The 22,312-nt window shown below is 52.9% G+C and overlaps 2 protein-coding genes across 2 annotated transcripts; both read left to right on the top strand.

Annotated features, from left to right (window-relative positions):
- Positions 1 to 2,247: 2,247 nt before the first annotated feature.
- Positions 2,248 to 3,853, top strand: LOC117194690 (mucin-5AC-like). Its single transcript, XM_033399200.1, has 2 exons — positions 2,248 to 2,352; positions 2,461 to 3,853. Exon 2 carries the CDS (start codon positions 2,477 to 2,479, stop codon positions 3,566 to 3,568), a length of 1,092 nt encoding a protein of 363 aa, XP_033255091.1. The 5' UTR covers positions 2,248 to 2,352; positions 2,461 to 2,476; the 3' UTR covers positions 3,569 to 3,853.
- A 16,919-nt stretch (positions 3,854 to 20,772) lies between these two features.
- On the top strand, positions 20,773 to 21,903 carry LOC117194764. The gene is made up of 2 exons (XM_033399262.1): positions 20,773 to 20,888; positions 20,975 to 21,903. The coding sequence occupies exon 2, from the start codon at positions 21,022 to 21,024 to the stop codon at positions 21,619 to 21,621; it is 600 nt and encodes a 199-aa protein (XP_033255153.1). The 5' UTR covers positions 20,773 to 20,888; positions 20,975 to 21,021; the 3' UTR covers positions 21,622 to 21,903.
- The last annotated feature ends 409 nt before the right edge of the window (positions 21,904 to 22,312 follow it).

Here is a 22,312-nt window from a genome sequence, read left to right as displayed (position 1 = left end):
GACACATCTCTGCCACTGCATTGGATTAAATGACAAATGCATATCACTCGCATGCCACAACAAAAATGAACAACGGACGCTGCCGCCATCAAAGCATTCAGAGTGCCATGTATACCTGGAATGGAAATACACACACACACACAAACATCCATTACACTTGGGCGGCCGGACCTGTGCCGTTCGAGTTATGTGTGTCGTGTCCGCCATCGTCCTTAGTTGGTGGCCGGATCCAGTGCCATGGCATTCAGAGTGCCCTATGGTCCTGGAAAAGGAACAAAATCCATCAGCCACACATACGAAAAAAAGGGCTCTCAAAATACTTACCGCCAGCCATTCAGACACACACACACAAACACTTGGGCGGCCGGACCTGTGCCGTTCGAGTTATGTGTGTCGTTGTCCGCCATTGCCCACAGCTGGTGGCCGGACCAGTGCCACTCGCTCTACATTAGGGCCACAATTGCCGACGCACACACACACTCACATCCATTTCACTTTGGCGGCCGGACCCGTGTCGCCACAGTAAAATGTGTGCCATCTACTCCTGGCTCCCAGCTGGTGGCCGGACCAGTGCCACTCGCTCTACATTAGGGCCACAATTGCCGACGCACACTCACACTCACATCCATTTCACTTTGGCGGCCGGACCCGGGTCGCCACAGTAAAATGAGTGCCATCTACTCCTGGCTCCCAGCTGGTGGCCGGACCAGTGCCACTCGCTCTACATTAGGGCCACAATTGCCGACGCACACACACACTCACATCCATTTCACTTTGGCGGCCGGACCCGTGTCGCCACAGTAATATGTGTGCCGTCTACTCCTGGCTCCCAGCTGGTGGCCGGACAAGTGCCACTGGTTCTCCAAGAGGGCAGCCACAGCCACAACGACGACGACGAGGTGCTAATTGCACCTACTTCTGACGACTTCGGATGACGCCAATTTCGACGACCAGGGGGGACGACGGGGTCGGCCGGTATGCAACGCAATGTCTTTACAATCATTGTGTTTTGCTATGCCGGCCGATGATCCGCTGTTTCTTGTCTTCCCTGTAATTATAGAAAAAAAAGATATAGACATTATTTTAAATTGTTATGTTTATTGTAATATTGTAAACGTAAATCAATTGTACCTGTTTTGTCTCGTCTTTGTTCCAGTGTAGTATCTCTTTTATTACGTGTTTTACCTGTTTTTCCGTCGTCTTCACTCCAGTCTACTACTTATCTGTATTGTTATTTCTGCAAGTGCTTGTCTCTTTTATTTTTATTTTCCACGCAAAGCACCTGCATTGTTTACCTTTTCTCGTTATCTATTCCTCAATTGACTACGTGTTGCAACACTGCACTTTCTGAATTTTCGATCTCATTTCTTTAACCCCTTCTTCCCCCCCCCCCCCCCCATTGTTATTTTCGTAATACAAAAATATTACAATCTGTGATAAAAATCTTCGGCGGCAACGGTGCTGACAATTGATTATCGGTTTCAAATCGACTTTCAAATCAGCATCAGTTGCCGCCACACCACCATCACTACGGCCTAAATTGAGCCAAAAATGCTAGTCTTCGCAAAAACAATTACGCCCCCTATAAACTGCCCGCCCACATGTACATGCTACATTCCTAGTCGTCTGCCCTCAGCAGGCGGCAAGGGTAGTAGAGGGGACTGAAGACCACACACCGCATTACAGCCAACAAAACATCAAGTTGACGAACTCACAGGGGATTGCAAATCAAATTTTTAAGTTAGGGGGAATTACAAAGGGAAGAGACAGCATACTTTTGAGCGTGGCCCCACTTTACTTTCTTGACTCACACCACACACACACACACACACACACTTGACACACTATTACACACACTTGACGAGTCCCCCCTCCCCACTCTTGACAATTCGTACTTTTGGAGCCTTTTGCCCCGATCGTGGATTGGTCTCGAGTCTGGGTCTCTGTCCAAAGGAAAAGTCGTGTCGTGAACGTTGTGGAGTCGAGACGTGTTCGAGGTTTAGTTTAGTCCCTCCGTCAAAGTGCCGAATATTTTGTGTCTCTCTCTTTTTCCCTTTCTCCCCCCCCCCCCCCCCCCCCCCACCCTGCTGGCTGCGGGCCTATTTCGAGGTTACAAGTGTTTCGTTGCTGCAGTATTATATGTTTGTAAAGTTTATTGTGCCATCAAATGTACTAGTGTGTGTTTGAGTGTCATTTAAAGTTGTATTGTAAAACAAACACAAAAATGTACATAAATTAAATCAAGACATATACAAAAATTAATAAATCAACGCGCTTGGTTGCTGGCGGCTCACACCCCAGCCTCTCAGCCCCTCCACTGTTGGAGCACTGAGAGCCCTCAACCCAAAGCGGGTATATATTGAAAAAAAATCCAATAAAAAACTGTGTGAATAATTTGTCTTGAAAAAACTCCACTCGCGTCGGTCGAAAAAAAAAATTTATTACCAAATCCAACCAAAGCCAATCCAGCGCAGCTATGCCACGCGGATCCACTGCCAGAAGAGGACGACGACGACGAGGACCACACGGCGTCACAGCCAGGGATCGCCCCAAATCAGCCATTTCCACTGCCAGCTCCGACAGCGCCGACAGCGCAGCCACCGGCACCGTGGCAAACGCAGCGATACTGAGACGCCAATCCACCGACTCCGCCACCTGGTTGGAGGCACTTCCTCCAATTCCTGGACCGGCTCCAGCCACCATTACCGGGTATGTGAGGACCACATACCATGCCGACACCACCATCACGGCCACTCCGGCCACAAGCCCCATCCCCGACCCCGACCTGCCCTGCCCCAACAGCTGGGCGGCCATTCCCAACCTCACCAGCCAGGAGCAGTTCCAGATCGGCGACTGGGTGGAGGCGGTCCATACCCAGGAACGCCAGCAGCAGCAGCAGCAGACCATCAGCAGCAGCAGCGGTAGTCGCCGGCTTGAGGCATTGGCGGCGTCGGCAGCGGCAGCGGCGTCAGCCAAAGCACCGCAATGTCAAGCCAAGCCAAGCCAAGCGGTACCAAGCGCGCCAATAATTCCGCTTCCCACACTCCAACACACACAGACACGTATCGATGCACCGTATGCCGATGCATGGTGTGGAGAGAGACGGAAACAGCAAGGAGCGAGAGAAGGCGCAAAGAGAGCGGGTAACGACCTCGTACAGCGACAGTACGAGAGGGCACTCGAGCAGCCTCTGCACGAACAGCAGCCAACAAAAGATTCGTGTTCGAGTGCCCGTTCGGGAGAGAGTTCGAACTCGAACCGCAGCCATGGCACAAACCCCGCTCGATCGGCCACAGCAGCGGTTCCAAATGTAATGCACACAGCCAATACCACAACCACAACCACAAATACAATGATGACATACATCAGCACACAAACAGCGACATCAAACACAAAAACGACAACTACAATTACGTCGGCAGCCAGACGACGATGCCTGTTAACAGCAATGTTAACAGGCGGACCCCCCCCCACCACCGCCGCCAGAGGAACATCAGCAGCAGCAAACACATCAACATCAAAAACAACAACATCAGCCAACGGCAACAAACACAGCCAATACCGATGATATCCCATCCACCTCTGCTGCAGCGGCCCGTTCGCCACTGAAGCGCGTCCGCGCCGAGGTTGATGATGATGACGACGATGACAGTGATGTCATGGTTGTTGAGTTTGATGACGACGATGACGACGACAATTTGGATGCCAATCATGCATCGGCCAAACGACGACTCCGGGAAAGTACCAACCAACAGGCAAGCAAATCCCATATCCCCCAAATTCAAAACCATCCCCATCATCACCAACAATCAAACCAGCAACAACATCAGCGGACAATTACACAAAATGCCCCTGCCCCCACCCCCGCCCCTGCCCCTGCCCCTGCCCCTGCCCCTGCCACTGCCAATGCTCCACTAGCTCTGCCTCACTCACCTGCAAATGCAACTAGTAGTTGCGGCACAGGAACCCACAGCAGCAGCAGCGGCGGCGGCGTGGCTGCTCCAGCTGCCCTCCCTGAGTATTCCCAATGCCAGACAAATTCGGATGCTGCAGCGACAGCACCAACCAACGACAATTATTTCCCCCCCCATCATTCTGCCAGCTGTCCCCGACATTATGCCCATTCTGGACAAGCTGCAGAATGACCCGAGGGTGGGCAACAGTAGCTATCACACCAAGCTCATCAGCCGCAATGGTGTCCGTATCCAGGCCCGCGACATGGCTACCAGGGATGACATCATGGCAATCCTGGGCGATGGCGGCGGCAGCGAGGCGATGACTGGCCACTACACACACTAGCACAAGAGTGACCGTGGGCTACGGATCGTCGTGCGAGATCTCCACCACTCCTCAAGCACCCAACTAATAACAAATCAGATGGCCGAACTGGGCTATTCAGTTAAATTTATTAGAGCCATTAAAGCGAGATCCGATGGACAGCCACTCGACCAGTTCGAGTTGGAGATAGCCCCGAAGCCGGATGAAAGCCACCACGATGTCCTCCAATTAACCCAGCTGGGCAACCAGTTGGTGATCGTTGAGAGGCAGGCCAAGCCAGTGGACCCAGCCCAGTGCCACAGATGTCAGGCTTTTGGGCACACCCGCACCTACTGCAGGCGTTCAATCGTCTGTATGAAGTGTGCGGGTGCCCACGCGTCCACGGCATGTGCCAAGCCAAGGGCAGACGCCCCTAAATGCGCCATTTGCCAGGGCGCCCACATCAGCGCCTACAAGGGATGTCCGGCATTCAAGGCAGCAAGGGGCCGCCTTCTGTCGCACCGAGTGGCCATGCAGGAGTTGCGTCGCAAGCGCAGCTCGCTTCTGCAGCCATTGCCAGAGCAGCAGCCACCAGCAAAAACAACACCAGCACATCCAGGGCGCCGACAGCAGCAGCAGCAACAGCCAGCTCAAACGCCAGCCAATCCCTGGCGCGGACAGCAGCAGCAGCAGGCAGCATGGACGCCACTCAATGTCTCCTCTCCTGGGCGACGAAGAGGACAACAACAACAACATCAGCAGAAGCAGAAGCAGCAGCAGCCAATACATACAAAAAAACAGACGCCTGCTGCCTCTGGCCCACGCACTGGGCGACGACGTCCAGAGCAGCCATTGAGCCGTTCTCAGGCACAACAGCAGCAGCTACAGCAGCTGCAACAGCAGCCGCAGCGCGAACAACAACAGCGACAGCAGCAGCAGCAGCAGTTTGCCAACAACCGCTCCCGGCAGAAGATGCAGCCGAAACGCCAATCTTTCGAGGGATCCTGCAGCCAGGCACTGTTGGAGAATACGCAGAGGATGACGCGATTGGAAAAGAGGCTGGAAGTGATGATGTCACTACTCACCTCGCTCATCCAATCCCAGGCAGTGACGGCAACTCCAGCAGTTCCAGAAACATCGGAAAATCCACCAACAATGGCAGCAGCAACAGTGGTTGCCCCACCACGATCACAGCCACCACAAAAAACGTTAGGGCCAACGCCAGCCGCCATTCCAGAGACGGATCCTGAAATGGATGAAGAAAATGATGACGATGAGATGTGGACAGATGACGACTCCATGGATGACATTAAGGCCTACGCCCGCAACATGAGGTACCATCTTGACAACCAGATATCCTGGAACGCTGTGTACTAATTGGACACATCTCTGCCACTGCATTGGATTAAATGACAAATGCATATCACTCGCATGCCACAACAAAAATGAACAACGGACGCTGCCGCCATCAAAGCATTCAGAGTGCCATGTGTACCTGGAATGGAAATACACACACACACACAAACATCCATTTCACTTGGGCGGCCGGACCTGTGCCGTTCGAGTTATGTGTGTCGTTGTTCGCCATTGCCCACAGCTGGTGGCCGGACCAGTGCCACTCGCTCTACATTAGGGCCACAATTGCCGACGCACACACCCGCGAATTTTTCGAGTGCGGACGCGCCAAACAGCTGCTCTGCAAGACACAGACAAATCGCGAAAGATATCTGGAAAAAAATACCCGAAATTAGCTCAAGCTCTTGCTGACACCGCGTGCTCACCTGGGAGGATCGAGTCTCACCCCGACTGGCTTCTGATCCGGGCTGCGCGTTGCACTTCCACGGTCACCCAAAGGGGGCAGGGGCGCTGGGGCCCACCGTGAGTGCTTTGGACGGCGCTTTTCACTCGTCACTTGGAGATTCCCAACTTTTTTCATCCTTTCTCTCCTTTGGGCCGGTTCTCCCGTTCTTCTTCTTCACTACAGGCCTCGCAGCTGATCGACTGGGGTACCAGGGCTGGATAGTGCAGGCCACTAACCAGCTGATCGACTGCAGTGCGGTGAAGGGGCACTAAGTGCCAAAGCATCCAGCCCTCGACAGAGACCGCTGCGGAAGATAACTGCGCCCACAGCAGCTAGCTTCTGTCAGCGACCGCACCTGAGGGAAGGTACTGCCTAACTCCTAGGCGGGATCACCTGCAAACCGCACATACACCTACGCATAAGTTCCATCCTAAAGTCACGATATACAAGTCCATCCTCAGCCCCATATGGAAATACGCACTTCAAGTTTACGGCATCGCGTCAAAAACCAACTTAAATAAAATTAGAGTTGCTCAGTCAAAAATTCTACGACGAATATGCAATGCTCCATGGTACATACGAAACAGCGACATCGAGAGGGACCTAAAGGTTCCCAAAGTGGGCGATGTTATACAATTACATGCAGCAAGGTACTTGCAACGACTTGGTGGTCACCCTAATGCGCTAGCCAGACGTCTAATTAACCCGCCAAGGAAAAGAAGACTCAAAAGGAGTCATCCACTGGATCTCCCTACTAGATCCCTCCTATAACATCTCATTAACTTTTTGTAAATATTCTAAATAATGTATGTACCTACTCCATATATGTAACATTAAGTTTAAGTATGTATCTCCTGTGATCAATTGTTTTTCCCCTTAAATGTAAAACTAGATTAAGTTGCCACGAAAGGTAGCAGTAAACTTGTTTACAATAAAATACAAATTTTCCACATGAAAAAAAAAAAAAAAATAAAAAAATAAGTTCCATCCGAAATTCACACGCGTGGAGGAATCCCGTGGCCGGGGCGCGGACCCTGGAGGCCCTGAGAGATGTTCCCCCGAATCCTGCTTCGCCGGTGGCACACTTGGCCGACGAAGCAAAATTCGCTACAAGCCAAGGAGCAATGGCTTTCCAAAAAGCCTCAAAGGTGGCCCGAATACCGCCACAAGCAGCTTTAACACCGCCAATGAAGCAGAGCTCGTTGCACAGCTTTGCCAGTGGGGCCACGCAGGACGGCGGCAAGGGCACTGATACTCTGAAGAGGCCGAGGGACCCCCCTACACCATCGAGTAGCGGGAGAAAACCCCCCCCCAAGCGAAGCAGGAACTGCTTTCAGGACATAGACGAGATTGGCGCAATCCTGGACGACCTACTCTACCAGATGAACGAGAAGGGCCAGAACATGGCCATCAAGAAGATGGTAGCACGCATGAAGGAGTTGCAAGTGGAAGTCAAATCCCATCTGCAGGCGCCAGAGGATAAAAGGGCAGCGCCAGGAGGATGCCAGTGCCATGATCACACTGCAGGCCCAACTGGCCCCCTACCCAGGATGACCAAGCCCGGTGCGACTAAGGCGACGCAAACGGCATCAGGAGCCCACAAGAGCGAAGCAAAACCCCGAACTGAGGAGAAGAGCGCGCGCGGAAGGCCCAGGCAAGGACACCAAGCTGACGCCACTCGACAAGAGGAAACCAAGATGCAGTGCGGCAAGGCGGAAGACACCAACCCTACACAGAAGTGGAGTGAGGTGAGAGGCAGGCGTGCGAAACGCAAGCAGACAGGCCGACCAGACGCAGTGCTGGTCAAATGCACCGAGGAGGCATCATACGCCGACATCCTCAAACTGGTGAAGGCAGCACCAACGCTCCAGAGCCTCAAAAACAAGGTTCAGGGCATCAGGAAGACAGCCTCGGGCGAGCTGCTTCTAAGGATGCAACAATCCTCAGACCCCGCCACCCAGGAGCTGCAGAGACAGTCGCGGTTGAGGTACTCAACATAGACGAGCTCACGACAGGCGACGAGGTATGTGAGGCCATAGCTGCAGCGATCGACGGCGACTTAACACAAGGAGCAGTGCCGTACATGCGGAAAGCATATGGCGCAACGCAGGTAGCTACGCTGAACCTTCAGCCCGCACTCGCAAAGAAGCTCCTGGAGCTCGGAAAAGTTCGAATCGGCTGGGTTGTCTGCCGCGTGCGGCAACGGATTGCGCCAACCCGCTGCTTCAAGTGCATGGCCTATGGACACACTGCAGCCAGGTGCAGATCCAAGCGGCCTGTGTCAAGCAATGCATGCTACAAATGTGGTGGGAAGGGGCACAAGCACAACCAGTGCAACAACCCGCCAATGTGCATACTATGCGCTGGCAAGCCAGGAGACGTCCGCTCAGCAGCCCACTCGGCCCTCAGCCGCAGCTGCCCTGAGTATAAGAAGGCACTAGCAAAACTGGTTGATGGTTAAGCTCCTGCAGCTCAACCTAAACCACTGCCGAGCTGCTCAGGATCTGTTGGCGCAAACAGTCCTGGAGCAGAAGATCGACATAGCGCTACTCAGCGAGCCGTACGGCAAAAAACACGAAGGAGTCTGGCAGCAAAGCTCAGACGGAGGAGCAGCAATCTGGAGCTGTGGCCCACAACCAGGCCAGCTTACCCACAGAGCATCCAGAGTGGGATATGTGAGAGCTAAGCACAGCGGCACTTTTGTCTACAGCTGCTACATAGCACCAAGGTTCACGCAGCAGGAGTATGAGGCGATCATCAGCAACATCGCTAACGACGCACGAGGCAAATCGCCGGTCCTGATAGCGGGCGACTTTAACGCCTGGGCCACGACTTGGGGCAGCGCCAAGAACACACCCCGTGGGACATCGCTCCTGGACGAGTTTGCAAGCCTGAACGTCTGTCTCCTCAACACAGGAACCACACCAACGTTCAGCAAAGCAGGGCGGGAGTCTATTATAGACCTCACCTTTGCAAGCCCAGAGCTCGCACGCCACGCGAAGTGGCAAGTGCTGAGTGCTTACACCCATAGCGACCACTTAGCCGTAATGACGGAAACCTTTGCACCCAGGAACACAACAAGGATACAGCGGGCGCTCCAAGCCGGGTACAAGGAGGAAAGCCTGAGCAGAGCCGCGCTCCTCTCGGCAGCAGAAAACCTAAGCGCCGCCGGGGATGCTGAAGCATCCGCGCTTGCCGTTTACAGGACCGTCAAAGCGGCCTGTGATGCAGCCATGAAAAAAAGAAAGATCGGAGGAAGCAGGCACCGGCCAGTACCGTGGTGGAATGAGCACATTGCCAAGGCCAGGAGGGAGTGCTGCGCAGCTCGGCGTGCCTACCAGCGAGCAAGAGGCTCCGCCCAATTTGGCAGAAATGGCGCGGCATTCAAGGCCAAAAGAAAAGAGCTGAAGGAGGCCATCAGAAGCAGCAAACTCAAATGCTTCAAGGAGCTCTGCGATGCGGCCGATGCGGAACCTTTTGGTGGAGCATACAAACTAGTCATGGGGAGATTAAACAGACAGCCTATGCCCAAGGATCCGGTGCACATGAGAGAGATAGTCGGCACCCTATTCCCTAGACAACCATCCTTACAAGAGGAAGCTAGGGTAGAAGGAGCTAGCCTGAGGGACACCACCACCATCATCACTGCCAGAGAAGTACTGGAGGCCACGGGTAAGCTGAAGATCGGGAAAGCGGCAGGTCCAGATGGAGTCCCTAATGCAGCACTAAAATGCATAACTAGAGCCCATCCGGAAGCATTCGCCACAATGTACACCCAGTGCCTAGCGGAGCGGACAGTCCCACGAGCATGGAAACGGCAAAGGCTGGTTCTGATACCCAAGCCAGGCAAAGAGCTCAACGACCCATCGTCATACCGGCCGCTGTGCATGCTGGATACCATGGGCAAGATTTTCGAGAGGATGGTATGTAACCGACTGGAGGCGGAACTGGCTGAGCGTCGCGGACTTTCCGACCTCCAATTCGGGTTCCGCAAGCAGAGGAGCACCACTGACGCCATCGAGATGGTGACAAACCTTGCCAGAGAAGCCATGGCAGGAACGCGATGGGCTGGAGGCGACAAAAAGTACTGCCTAGTATGTACACTAGACGTACGAAACGCCTTCAACTCTGCCAGCTGGAAGAGCATCCTAGAGGCCCTGACCAGGAGGGGTATATCTGAGCAAATCACACGGACTCTGCGAAGCTATTTCACGGACCGCGTCCTGATCTACGACACGGAAGAAGGAGCAGAACATCACCAAATCCCCGGAGGCGTCCCACAGGGCTCGGTCCTAGGGCCGATACTGTGGAACGTGATGTATGACGATATCCTGCGGCTTACATTACCGGAAGGGTGCACCCTGGTGGGCTCCGCCGACGACATAGCACTGGTGACAGTGTCGAAACACGTAAGAGACGTAGAGGAGAAAACCAACGTAGCAGTGGGGATGATAGTGGCCTGGCTCGCAGCCAACGGGCTAGCATTGGCGGAGAAGAAGACGGAGGCTGTGCTAATGAGCAGCAGAAAAAAGGTCGAGCAGGCATGCGTGAGAGTCGGTAGCACGATCATCAGGACCAAGCCTGCGCTAAAGTACCTAGGGGTAATGATGGACCAGAGGCTGAACTTCAAGGCCCACCTGGAATACGCCAGCGCAAAAGCGACTGCAGCAACGGCGGCCATAAGCAGGATGATGGCCAATACAGGGGGACAACGCCAGCGTAGCAGGCAGCTCATCGCTGGGGTGGTCACCTCCATAATCTTATATGGATCAGCAGTGTGGGCACCAGCAATGATGGTTTCCACATACAGCAGAGACTGCAGAAGCGCATACCGACGCTGTGCCCTGAGGGTTACATGCTGCTTCCGGACGGTGTCTGAAGACGCCGCACTTATTGTGGCAGGCATGCTCCCACTGGATCTCCTGGCAGCTGAGCGGCAGAGCGGAGTGGAGGTAGCCAGCGAGCGGCGAGAGCGCACTATAGCCCAGTGGCAACGGCCCTGGGACCAAGCGGCAAAAGGGAGGTGGACCAGACGTCTCCTTCCCCAGCTTAGCCCATGGCTGCGAAGAAGGCACGGCCAAATGGACCATTATTTGGGCCAACTGCTGACGGGGCATGGCTGCTTCAAGCAGTACCTGCATCGCTTTAGGCATGCTGACGACCCGTATTGCAGCTGCTGCGGGCCTGGAGTCGACGAGGATGCAGAGCACGTCTTCTTTGTATGCCCCCGCTTCTCGCAAGAACGAACGAGGCTAGGGGAGACGCTTGCAGAAGTGAGTGTGGACACCCTCACCGACGAGATGCTAGCCGATGAGCAATCTTGGTACGCGGTCGCCTACATGGCAGCAAGCGTGATCAAGGAGCTGCGCAGGCTGGAGCGAAGCCGGACAAACTAAGCCAGAAGGATGACCCCACAGCCCGCACCGCGAAGTAATGCCTAGCGGCAGTCCCGCGGGAGCGGACCCACCCCCCTTCCCAGCCATAATTGTTATTTTATAAATATAAATTGTTTACCCAATAAAAAAAAAAAAAAAAAAAAAAAACACACACAAACATCCATTACACTTGGGCGGCCGGACCTGTGCCGTTCGAGTAGGTGTGTCGTTGTCCGCCATTGCCCACAGCTGGTGGCCGGACCAGTGCCACTCGCTCTACATTAGGGCCACAATTGCCGACGCACACACACACAAACACCCATTACACTTGGGCGGCCGGACCTGTGCCGTTCGAGTTATGTGTGTCGTTGTCCGCCATTGCCCACAGCTGGTGGCCGGACCAGTGCCACTCGCTCTACATTAGGGCCACAATTGCCGACGCACACACACACTCACATCCATTTCACTTTGGCGGCCGGACCCGTGTCGCCACAGTAATATGTGTGCCGTCTACTCCTGGCTCCCAGCTGGTGGCCGGACCAGTGCCACTGGTTCTCCAAGAGGGCAGCCACAGCCACAACGACGACGACGAGGTGCTAATTGCACCTACTTCTGACGACTTCGGATGACGCCAATTTCGACGATCAGGGGGACGACGGGTCGGCCGGTATGCAACGCAATGTCTTTACAAGCATTGTGTTTTGCTATGCCGGCCGATGCTCCGCTGTTTCTTGTCTTCCCTGTAATTATAGAAAAAAAGATATAGACATTATTTTAAATTGTTATGTTTATTGTAAAATTGTAAACGTAAATCAATTGTACCTGTTTTGTCTCGTCTTTGTTCCAGTGTAGTATCTCTTTTATTACCTGTTTTTCCGTCGTCTTCACTCCAGTCTACTACTTATCTGTATTGTTATTTCTGCAAGTGCTTGTCTCTTTTTTATTTTAGTGTATTTCCTCTTATTTTCCACGCAAAGCACCTGCATTGTTTACCTTTTTCTCTTTATCTATTCCTCAATTGACTACGTGTTTTCGTAATTAGTGCGGTTCTCCGACACCCCACTACAAAAATATTACAATCTGTGATAAAAATCTTCGGCGGCAACGGTGCTGACAATTGATTATCGGTTTCAAATCGACTTTCAAATCAGCATCAGTTGCCGCCACACCACTATCACTACGGCCTAAATTGAGCCAAAAATGCTAGTCTTCGCATAAAACAATTACGCCCCCTATAAACTGCCCGCCCACATGTACATGATACATTCCTAGTCGTCTGCCCTCAGCAGGCGGCAAGGGTAGTAGAGGGGACTGAAGACCACACACCGCATTACAGCCAACAAAACATCAAGTTGACGAACTCACAGGGGATTGCAAATCAAATTTTAAGTTAGGGAGAATTACAAAGAAGAGACAGCATACTTTCGAGCGTGGCCCCACTTTACTTTCTTGACTCACACCACACACACACACACACACACTTGACACGCCGAACTGCTCGTGGTGCGGCGACGCCACTGAAGACGCTGAGCACATCATTTTTCAATGTGGGCGCTTCTCACTTATTAGGGAGGAGTTGTGGCGAGCCGCCGGCGGGCATCTCACGCCGAACAACCTGATCGAAAAGATTGTGGAAGACCTCATGGTATGGTCGGCCTGGAGCAACTTTGCAGCCGGCGCCATGAAGGAGCTGCGTAGGTGCGAGCGCCGAAGGAACGAGAGTGGCTAGGAGGAACCATGGTCCCTGCGAAGCAATGCTTTGCGGCCGTCCCGCAGAGACCCGGAACTTCTTGCCGGTCTCTCCAACTTAATACAGCTCCCTGTCTAGCTTTAGTTAAGTCCCAGGCTTATAAAATTTAATAAAATTAAGAGTTAATACAGAAAAAAAACAAAAAAAAAAAAAAACACTTGACACACTATTACACACACTTGACGAGTCCCCCCTCCCCCCTCTTGACAATTCGTACTTTTGGAGCCTTTTGCCACGATCATGGATTGGTCTCGAGTCTGGGTCTCTGTCCAAAGGAAAAGTCGTGTCGTGAACGTTGTGGAGTCGAGACGTGTTCGAGGTTTAGTTTAGTCCCTCCGTCAAAGTGCCGAATATTTAGTGTCTCTCTTTTTCCCTTTCTCTCCCCCCCCCCCCCCCCACCCCTGCTGGCTGCGGGCCTATTTCGAGGTTATAAGTGTTTCGTTGCTGCAGTATTATCTGTTTGTAAAGTTTATTGTGCCATCAAATGTACTAGTGTGTGTTTGTAAATTAAATCAAGACATATACTGCAGAAAAAAAAAAAAAAAAAAAAATATATATTAATAAAGCAACGCGCTTGGTTGCTGGCGGCTCACACCCCAGCCTCTCAGCCCCTCCCCTGTTGGAGCACTGAGAGCCCTCAACCCAAAGCGGGTATATATTGAAAAAAAATCCAATAAAAAACTGTGTGAATAATTTGTCTTGACAAAAACTCCACTCGCGTCGGTCGAAAAAAAAAATGTATTACCAAATCCAACCAAAGCCCAAAATCAGCCATTTCCACTGCCAGCTCCGACAGCGCCGACAGCGCAGCCACCGGCACCGTGGCAAACGCAGCGATACTGAGAGGCCAATCCACCGACTCCGCCACCTGGTTGGAGGCACTTCCTCCAATTCCTGGACCGCCTCCAGCCACCATTACCGGGTATGTGAGGACCACATACCATGCCGACACCACCATCACGGCCACTCCGGCCACAAGCCCCATCCCCGACCCCGTCCTGCCCTGCCCCAACAGCTGGGCGGCCATTCCCAATCTCACCAGCCAGTAGCAGTTCGAGATCGGCGACTGGGTGGAGGCGGTCCATACCCAGGAACGCCAGCAGCAGCAGCAGACCATCAGCAGCAGCAGCGGTAGTCGCCGGCTTGAGGCATTGGCGGCGTCGGCAGCGGCAGCGGCGTCAGCCAAAGCACCGCAATGTCAAGCCAAGCCAAGCCAAGCGGTACCAAGCGCGCCAATAATTCCGCTTCCCACACTCCAACACACACAGATACGTATCGATGCACCGTATGCCGATGCATCGCGTGGAGAGAGCCGGAAACAGCAAGGAGCGAGAGAAGGCGCAAAGAGAGAGTGGGTAACGACCTCGTACCAGCGACAGTACGAGAGGGCACTCGAGCAGCCTCTGCACGAACAGCAGCCAACAAAAGATTCGTGTTCGAGTGCCCGTTCGGGAGCGAGTTCGAACTCGGTTCCAAATGCAATGCACACAGCCAATACCACAACCACAACCACAAATACAATGATGACATACTTCATCACTCAAACAGCGACATCAAACACAAAAACGACAACTACAGTTACGTCGGCAGCCAGACGACGATGCCTGTTAACAGCAATGTTAACAGGCGGACCCCCCCCCCACCACTGCCGCCAGAGGAACATCAGCAGCAGCAAACACATCAACATCAACAACAACAACATCAGCCAACGGCAACAAACACAGCCAATACCGATGATATCCCATCCACCTCTGCTGCCACTGAAGCGCGTCCGCGCCGAGGTTGATGATGATGACGATGATGATGACAGTGATGTCATGGTTGTTGAGTTTGATGACGACGATGACGACGACAATTTGGATGCCAATCATGCATCGGCCAAACGACGACTCCGGGAAAGTACCAACAAACAGGCAAGCAAATCCCATATCCCCCAAATTCAAAACCATCCCCATCATCACCAACAATCAAACCAGCAACAACATCAGCGGACAATTACACAAAATGCCCCTGCCCCCGCCCCTGCCCCTGCCCCTGCCACTGCCAATGCTCCACTAGCTCTACCTCACTCACCTGCAAATGCAACTAGTAGTTGCGGCACAGGAACCCACAGCAGCAGCAGCGGCGGCGGCGTTGGGCTGCTCCAGCTGCCCTCCCTGAGTATGCCCAATGCCAGACAAATTCGGATGCTGCAGCGACAGCACCAACCAACGACAATTATTTCCCCCCCCATCATTCTGCCAGCTGTCCCCGACATTATGCCCATTCTGGACAAGCTGCAGAATGACCCGAGGGTGGGCAACAGTAGCTATCACACCAAGCTCATCAGCGGCAGCGAGGCGATGACTGGCCACTACACACACTAGCACAAGAGTGACCGTGGGCTACGGATCGTCGTGCGAGATCTCCACCACTCCACAAGCACCCAATTAATAACAAATCAGATGGCCGAACTGGGCTATTCAGTTAAATTTATTAGAGCCATTAAAGCGAGATCCGATGGACAGCCACTCGACCAGTTCGAGTTGGAGATAGCCCCCAAGCCGGATGAAAGCCACCACGATGACCTCCAATTAACCCAGCTGGGCAACCAGTTGGTGATCGTTGAGAGGCAGGCCAAGCCAGTGGACCCAGCCCAGTGCCACAGATGTCAGGCTTTTGGGCACACCCGCACCTACTGCAGGCGTTCATTCGTCTGTATGAAGTGTGCGGGTGCCACGCGTCCACGGCATGTGCCAAGCCAAGGGCAAACGCCCCTAAATGCGCCAATTGCCAGGGCGCCCACATCAGCGCCTACAAGGGATGTCCGGCATTCAAGGCAGCAAGGGGCCGCCTTCTGTCGCACCGAGTGGCCATGCAGGAGTTGCGTCGCAAGCGCAGCTCGCTTCTGCAGCCATTGCCAGAGCAGCAGCCACCAGCAAAAACAACACCAGCACATCCAGAGCGCCGACAGCAGCAGCAGCAACAGCCAGCTCAAACGCCAGCCAATCCCTGGCGCGGACAGCAGCAGCAGCAGGCAGCATGGACGCCACTCAATGTCTCCTCTCCTGGGCGACGAAGAGGACAACAACATCAGCAGAAGCAGAAGCAGCAGCAGCCAATTCAGACAAAAAAACAGACGCCTGCTGCCTCTGGCCCACGCACTGGGCGACGACGTCCAGAGCAGCCATTGAGCCGTTCCCAGGCACCACAACAGCAGCAGCTACAGCAGCTGCAACAGCAGCCGCAGCGCGAACAACAACAGCGACAGCAGCAGCAGCAGCAGCAGCAGTTTGCCAAAAACCGCTCCCGGCAGAAGATGCAGCCGAAACGCCAATCTTTCGAGGGATCCTGCAGCCAGGCACTGTTGGAGAATACGCAGAGGATGACGCAATTGGAAAAAAGGCTGGAAGTGACGATGTCACTACTCACCTCGCTCATCCAATCCCAGGCAGTGACGGCAACTCCAGCAGTTGCAGTTACATCGGAAAATCCACCAACAATGGCAGCAGCAACAGTGGTTGCCCCAGCTCCAGCAACCAGGCGGTCAAAGAAACCACCACGATCACAGCCACCACAAAAAACGTTAGGGCCAACGCCAGCCGCCATTCCAGAGACGGATCCTGAAATGGATGAAGAAAATGATGACGATGAGATGTGGAAAGATGACGACTCCATGGATGACATTAAGGCCTACAACCAGATATCCTGGAACGCTGTGTACTAATTGGACACATCTCTGCCACTGCATTGGATTAAATGACAAATGCATATCACTCGCATGCCACAACAAAAATGAACAACGGACGCTGCCGCCATCAAAGCATTCAGATTGCCATGTGTACCTGGAATGGAAATACACACACACACACAAACACCCATTGCACTTGAGCGGCCGGATCCGTGCCGTTCGAGTAGGTGTGTCGTGTCCGCCATCGTCCTTAGTTGGTGGCCGGATCCAGTGCCAACGGCATTCAGAGTGCCAAAGGAGCTGGAAAGGAAAAGCAAGAAATTAATCAGCTGCAATTACGATTAAAATGACACCGACATTACTCTCCGCTACACAGACGCACACACACAAACATCCATTACACTTGGGCGGCCGGACCTGTGCCGTTCGAGTAGGTGTGTCATGTCCGTCATTGCCCTCAACTGGTTGCTGGAACCAGGTGCCGTGGCATTCAGAGTGCCATGTGTACCTGGAATGGAAATACACACACACACACAAACATCCATTACACTTGGGCGGCCGGACCTGTGCCGTTCGAGTAGGTGTGTCGTTGTCCGCCATTGCCCACAGCTGGTGGCCGGACCAGTGCCACTCGCTCTACATTAGGGCCACAATTGCCGACGCACACACACACTCACATCCATTTCACTTTGGCGGCCGGACCCGTGTCGCCACAGTAAAATGTGTGCCATCTACTTCTGGCTCCCAGCTGGTGGCCGGACCAGTGCCACTGGTTCTCCAAGAGGGCAGCCACAGCCACAACGACGACGACGAGGTGCTAATTGCACCTACTTCTGACGACTTCGGATGACGCCAATTTCGACGATCAGGGGGGACGACGGGGTCGGCCGGTATGCAACGCAATGTCTTTACAAGCATTGTGTTTTGCTATGCCGGCCGATGCTCCGCTGTTTCTTGTCTTCTCTGTAATTATAGAAAAAAAGGATATAGACATTATTTTAAATTGTTATGTTTATTGTAATATTGTTAACGTAAATCAATTGTACCTGTTTTGTCTCGTCTTTGTTCCAGTGTAGTATCTCTTTTATTACCTGTTTTTCCGTCGTCTTCACTCCAGTCTACTACTTATCTGTATTGTTATTTCTGCAAGTGCTTGTCTCTTTTTTTTTTATTTTCCACGCAAAGCACCTGCATTGTTTACCTTTTCTCTTTATCTATTCCTCAATTGACTACGTGTTGCAACACTGCATTTTCTGAATTTTCGATCTCATTTCTTTAACCCCTTCTTCCCCCCCCCCCCCCCCCATTGTTATTTTCGTAATTAGTGCGGTTCTCCGACACCCCACTACAAAATTATTACAATCTGTGATAAAAATCTTCGGCGGCAACGGTGCTGACAATTGATTATCGGTTTCAAATCGACTTTCAAATCAGCATCAGTTGCCGCCATACCACCACCACTACGGCCTAAATTGAGCCAAAAATGCTAGTCTTCGCATAAAACAATTACGCCCCCTATAAACTGCCCGCCCACATGTACATGATACATTCCTAGTCGTCTGCCCTCAGCAGGCGGCAAGGGTAGTAGAGGGGACTGAAGACCACACACCGCATTACAGCCAACAAAACATCAAGTTGACGAACTCACAGGGGATTGCAAATCAAATTTTTAAGTTAGGGGGAATTACAAAGGGAAGAGACAGCATACTTTTGAGCGTGGCCCCACTTTACTTTCTTGACTCACACCACACACACACACACACACCCACTTGACACACTATTACACACACTTGACGAGTCCCCCCTCCCCACTCTTGACAATTCGTACTTTTGGAGCCTTTTGCCCCGATCGTGGATTGGTCTCGAGTCTGGGTCTCTGTCCAAAGGAAAAGTCGTGTCGTGAACGTTGTGGAGTCGAGACGTGTTCGAGGTTTAGTTTAGTCCCTCCGTCAAAGTGCCGAATATTTTGTGTCTCTATCTTTTTCACTTCCCCCCCCCCCCCCCTGCTGGCTGCGGGCCTATTTCGAGGTTACAAGTGTTTCGTTGCTGCAGTATTATATGTTTGTAAAGTTTATTGTGCCATCAAATGTACTAGTGTGTGTTTGAAGTGTCGTTAAAAGTTGAATTGTAAAACAAACACAAAAATGTACATAAATTAAATTAAGACATATACTGCCCAAAAAAATATTAATAAAGCAACGCGCTTGGTTGCTGGCGGCTCACACCCCAGCCTCTCAGCCCCTCCCCTGTGGAGCACTGAGAGCCCTCAACCCAAAGAGGCTCGTTGCTCGTTGCTCGTTTGAGAAGTCGAAAGGTTTACCCAGGAGACGGAAAAGCCGGAAAAAGATACGAGAAATGCCTGCAAAGAAAAAACTTGAAGGCAAAGCTAAAGGTAAAGGAAGTACTCGGTTCTGCGGCCATCGGACAGTCGTAACTCATTTCTCATTTCGTCTCATTTCACCCGGGAGTATACCGGGGGATACAGGATCTGTGGCAACCGCGACTATGGTTCGGCGCCAAATGACGCCGCGCGCCTGCAAGAGCAAGAGCCAGAGCGCCGCCAGGCCCAGTCTTAGTCCCAGCCGCCTGGCCAAGAAGCCCAGCCTGACGCCGACCACCGGTTCTCAGGCGCCATCGCAGACCATCGCAAAGTCGAGGCCCACCGGTCTCGAGACGATTTTTGAACGGCCCGGCAATGAGGACGACGGGCCCACCAGCAGCCATGCCGTGGCATTCGGCGAGTGCCAGCGCCGCGTCCTCGCCCTGGGTACGGGCGAAAAAAAAAACCCTGTCGCAGAAGAGCTGCCTGAAGGTGCGCAACACCTTGGGCGAACGCAGCACCCGGCACATGATGACACTGCGGGCGTCTCGCACTACTTTGGACAGCGTAATGCTCGGGGGCTCGGACGATGAAGGCGAGTCGGTCGGAGTCGCTCCCGCAGTCGCTCCCGTAGCTGCTCCCGAAGTCGTTCCCGCTGGAGGAAATGCCGGTACAAATCAGCCGGCACCATTCGTGCTGCGCACCAGCAGGAGGCTCAAGAGTCTGCCTCCGTTTTAGATTGTTGCACCTTCCACCCTCCAAATGAAAGAAAAAGAATAAAGAAAAGAAAAGCAAAGAAAAGAAAAACCCTCTACAGAATGTCTCTTTTGCTCTCATTGTAAATTGAAGCGCCTCTTTCGGCGGAACCTACCCCAAGAGCGGAAAGCGGAGATCAATTAGAATTGTGAACCCCAAAGCGAGCGATTGATACGATACACTCACGAGTACTCATGCCCAAGCCCGAGTACTCTGTCCAGCATCCACATCGGGGAATCAACATAAATGGGTGGCTCCGCGGACGGTGTTCCAGCAGTCGCGCTTGGGCGGTCCGAGTGAGCAGTAACGGATCTTCTGCAGAAATCAGTGCATAGATACAGTATCTGAAGGATCAAAGTGTTGAAAATCAATTAAAAGGTGATCATCCATCCCACGACAAGGAGAGGGGGCAGGGGGCGAATGGCGCCACACAGATTTCTGTACGGGCCTCTGAAAGGGAATCGAATCGAATCGCTCCAAATTGGCGTTGGAATGTCCAATAATAAACGGTAGATTCTATTACTCGTTAACCCCGCGGGTCAATGAGAGAGAACTATGGCAAAAGATACAAAGTAGCTACTGTACCCTTGCCACAGCCACAGATACAGATACATGCCTCTGAGAGTGTGGCAGTAATTGAATTAACCTTTGCGTGCCGTCTGTCTCTGTCCGTGTCTGTGAATAAATCGCGGGTCTTGGCTCGAGTAACACTATTCCTCCGTCCTTCGTCGTACCGATAGATGGACGAGGCTTCTGGCACGACGACAACCGATGGCAAGTCCCTGGATGAGGCGCCGGTGGCCGCAGGACTGGAGCCCACACAGCCGATCGGCTTGCTGCAGCTCTTCCGCTTCTCCACCTGCGGGGAGATCGCGTGGCTCTTCTTTGGGTTCCTCATGTGCTGCGTCAAGGCGTTGACCCTGCCCGCAGTGGTCATCATTTACAGCGAGTTCACAGCAGTGAGTACCGGGCACAGATACTCCCGCAGATGCAGATTCAGATACTCCAACCACAATCTCTCTCCCTTCGATTCTCGATTCCGAAGCCCTCTCCGCTGCCACGAACATCACCACGCTGTCGTTTCCCTTCACGATGGCCAACAGCAGCGGCGGCGGGTACACCATTCCCACGGGGACCCTGAGCATCCTTCCCATCGCGGCGAACGCCCAGCTGCCGACCATCACGACAACAGCCAGTGGCTACGAGCCCAATGACGTCATCACCACGATCCCCGTCTCGCTCTCCATTCAGCGCTTCCCCTCGTCCCTGTCCATCGTGGACCTGGCCCAGGAGCAGGACGGCTACAGCAACAGTGGCTCCAGCAACGGCATGACCGTGGGGCCGGGTGCGGGCGGCGGCGGCGGCATCACCACCACGGCCCTCCTGTCCGTGAAGCCCCTGAACGGCAGCGGCAACGGCAACATTTCGCGGAACAACAGCTTCAGTCTGAGCTTCAACCTGCACGACCCCACAGTGCGCTCCCCGGTGCGTTCGGCAGGAGCCCCCACAGTGGATACAGTGGACAACTCTTCATCCGGTGGCACGATCGCCCTGCCCCAGAGCGGCGCCACGGCAACGGCCACGAGTGCTACCTCAACCCTCGCCAAACACAGTCCCGAGGCCAAGACAGGAGAGGTCTATGTCCGAGCGGAGGAACAGGACACCTATTCCGACCCATCCACTGGATTATAGCTTTCGTCGTAGGTTTAAGCACCCCCTTCCAGAACCACTGATACGATATTATCATCTAGGAAAGAGAACAAAACAAGAGTAATCCTCTCTTCGGATTGTACATACATATGCACACATCAATAGCCCACAGACGATATCGTATCGTAATGGATCGTATCGTACGGCACACGCGAGTCTTTCTCGATAGTTGGGCGAATAAATTACAAATAAAATCTTTACCAAGAGAATCTCCATTATATTACCCGTGCAAACATTGGACCGTGTAAATACTTTGGAACCCTCCCCCTCCCCCTCCCCCCCTCCACAAAAAACATAATATGTGATATGCGATTATTGTATGTGTTTTTTTTTTTTGTTCAAGCTATAAAATTTGTGCATCTTTAGGATTAATGTGGAACCAATCCATGTAGAGGATGGTAGAAGAACACAGATCTAAGAAATTCTAGGCTCCTTTGTACAGATACAGATACAGTTACAGATGATCGACGAGGCAGATGAAGCGGTGTGACACGTCGGGCGACTAACGAGCCCCTTAACTTGTTTGCCGCCCAACTAAACTGTGAAAAATTCTTAATTAACGCCAATAAGGAATACATTAAAATGCCGACGCCAAGCCAAGCAGCCATTTTCCCAACTCGCCCCACACACATTCACATTCCGCTTCCCAACCACTACCGACAAGCTTTATTTC

The sequence above is a fragment of the Drosophila miranda genome (genome assembly GCF_003369915.1).
Source record: "Drosophila miranda strain MSH22 chromosome Y unlocalized genomic scaffold, D.miranda_PacBio2.1 Contig_Y3_pilon, whole genome shotgun sequence".
Taxonomy (NCBI): Eukaryota; Metazoa; Arthropoda; class Insecta; order Diptera; family Drosophilidae; genus Drosophila; species Drosophila miranda.
The sequence above is the reverse complement of the archived record's forward strand: the minus strand, read 5'-3'. Positions and strand labels throughout refer to the sequence as shown.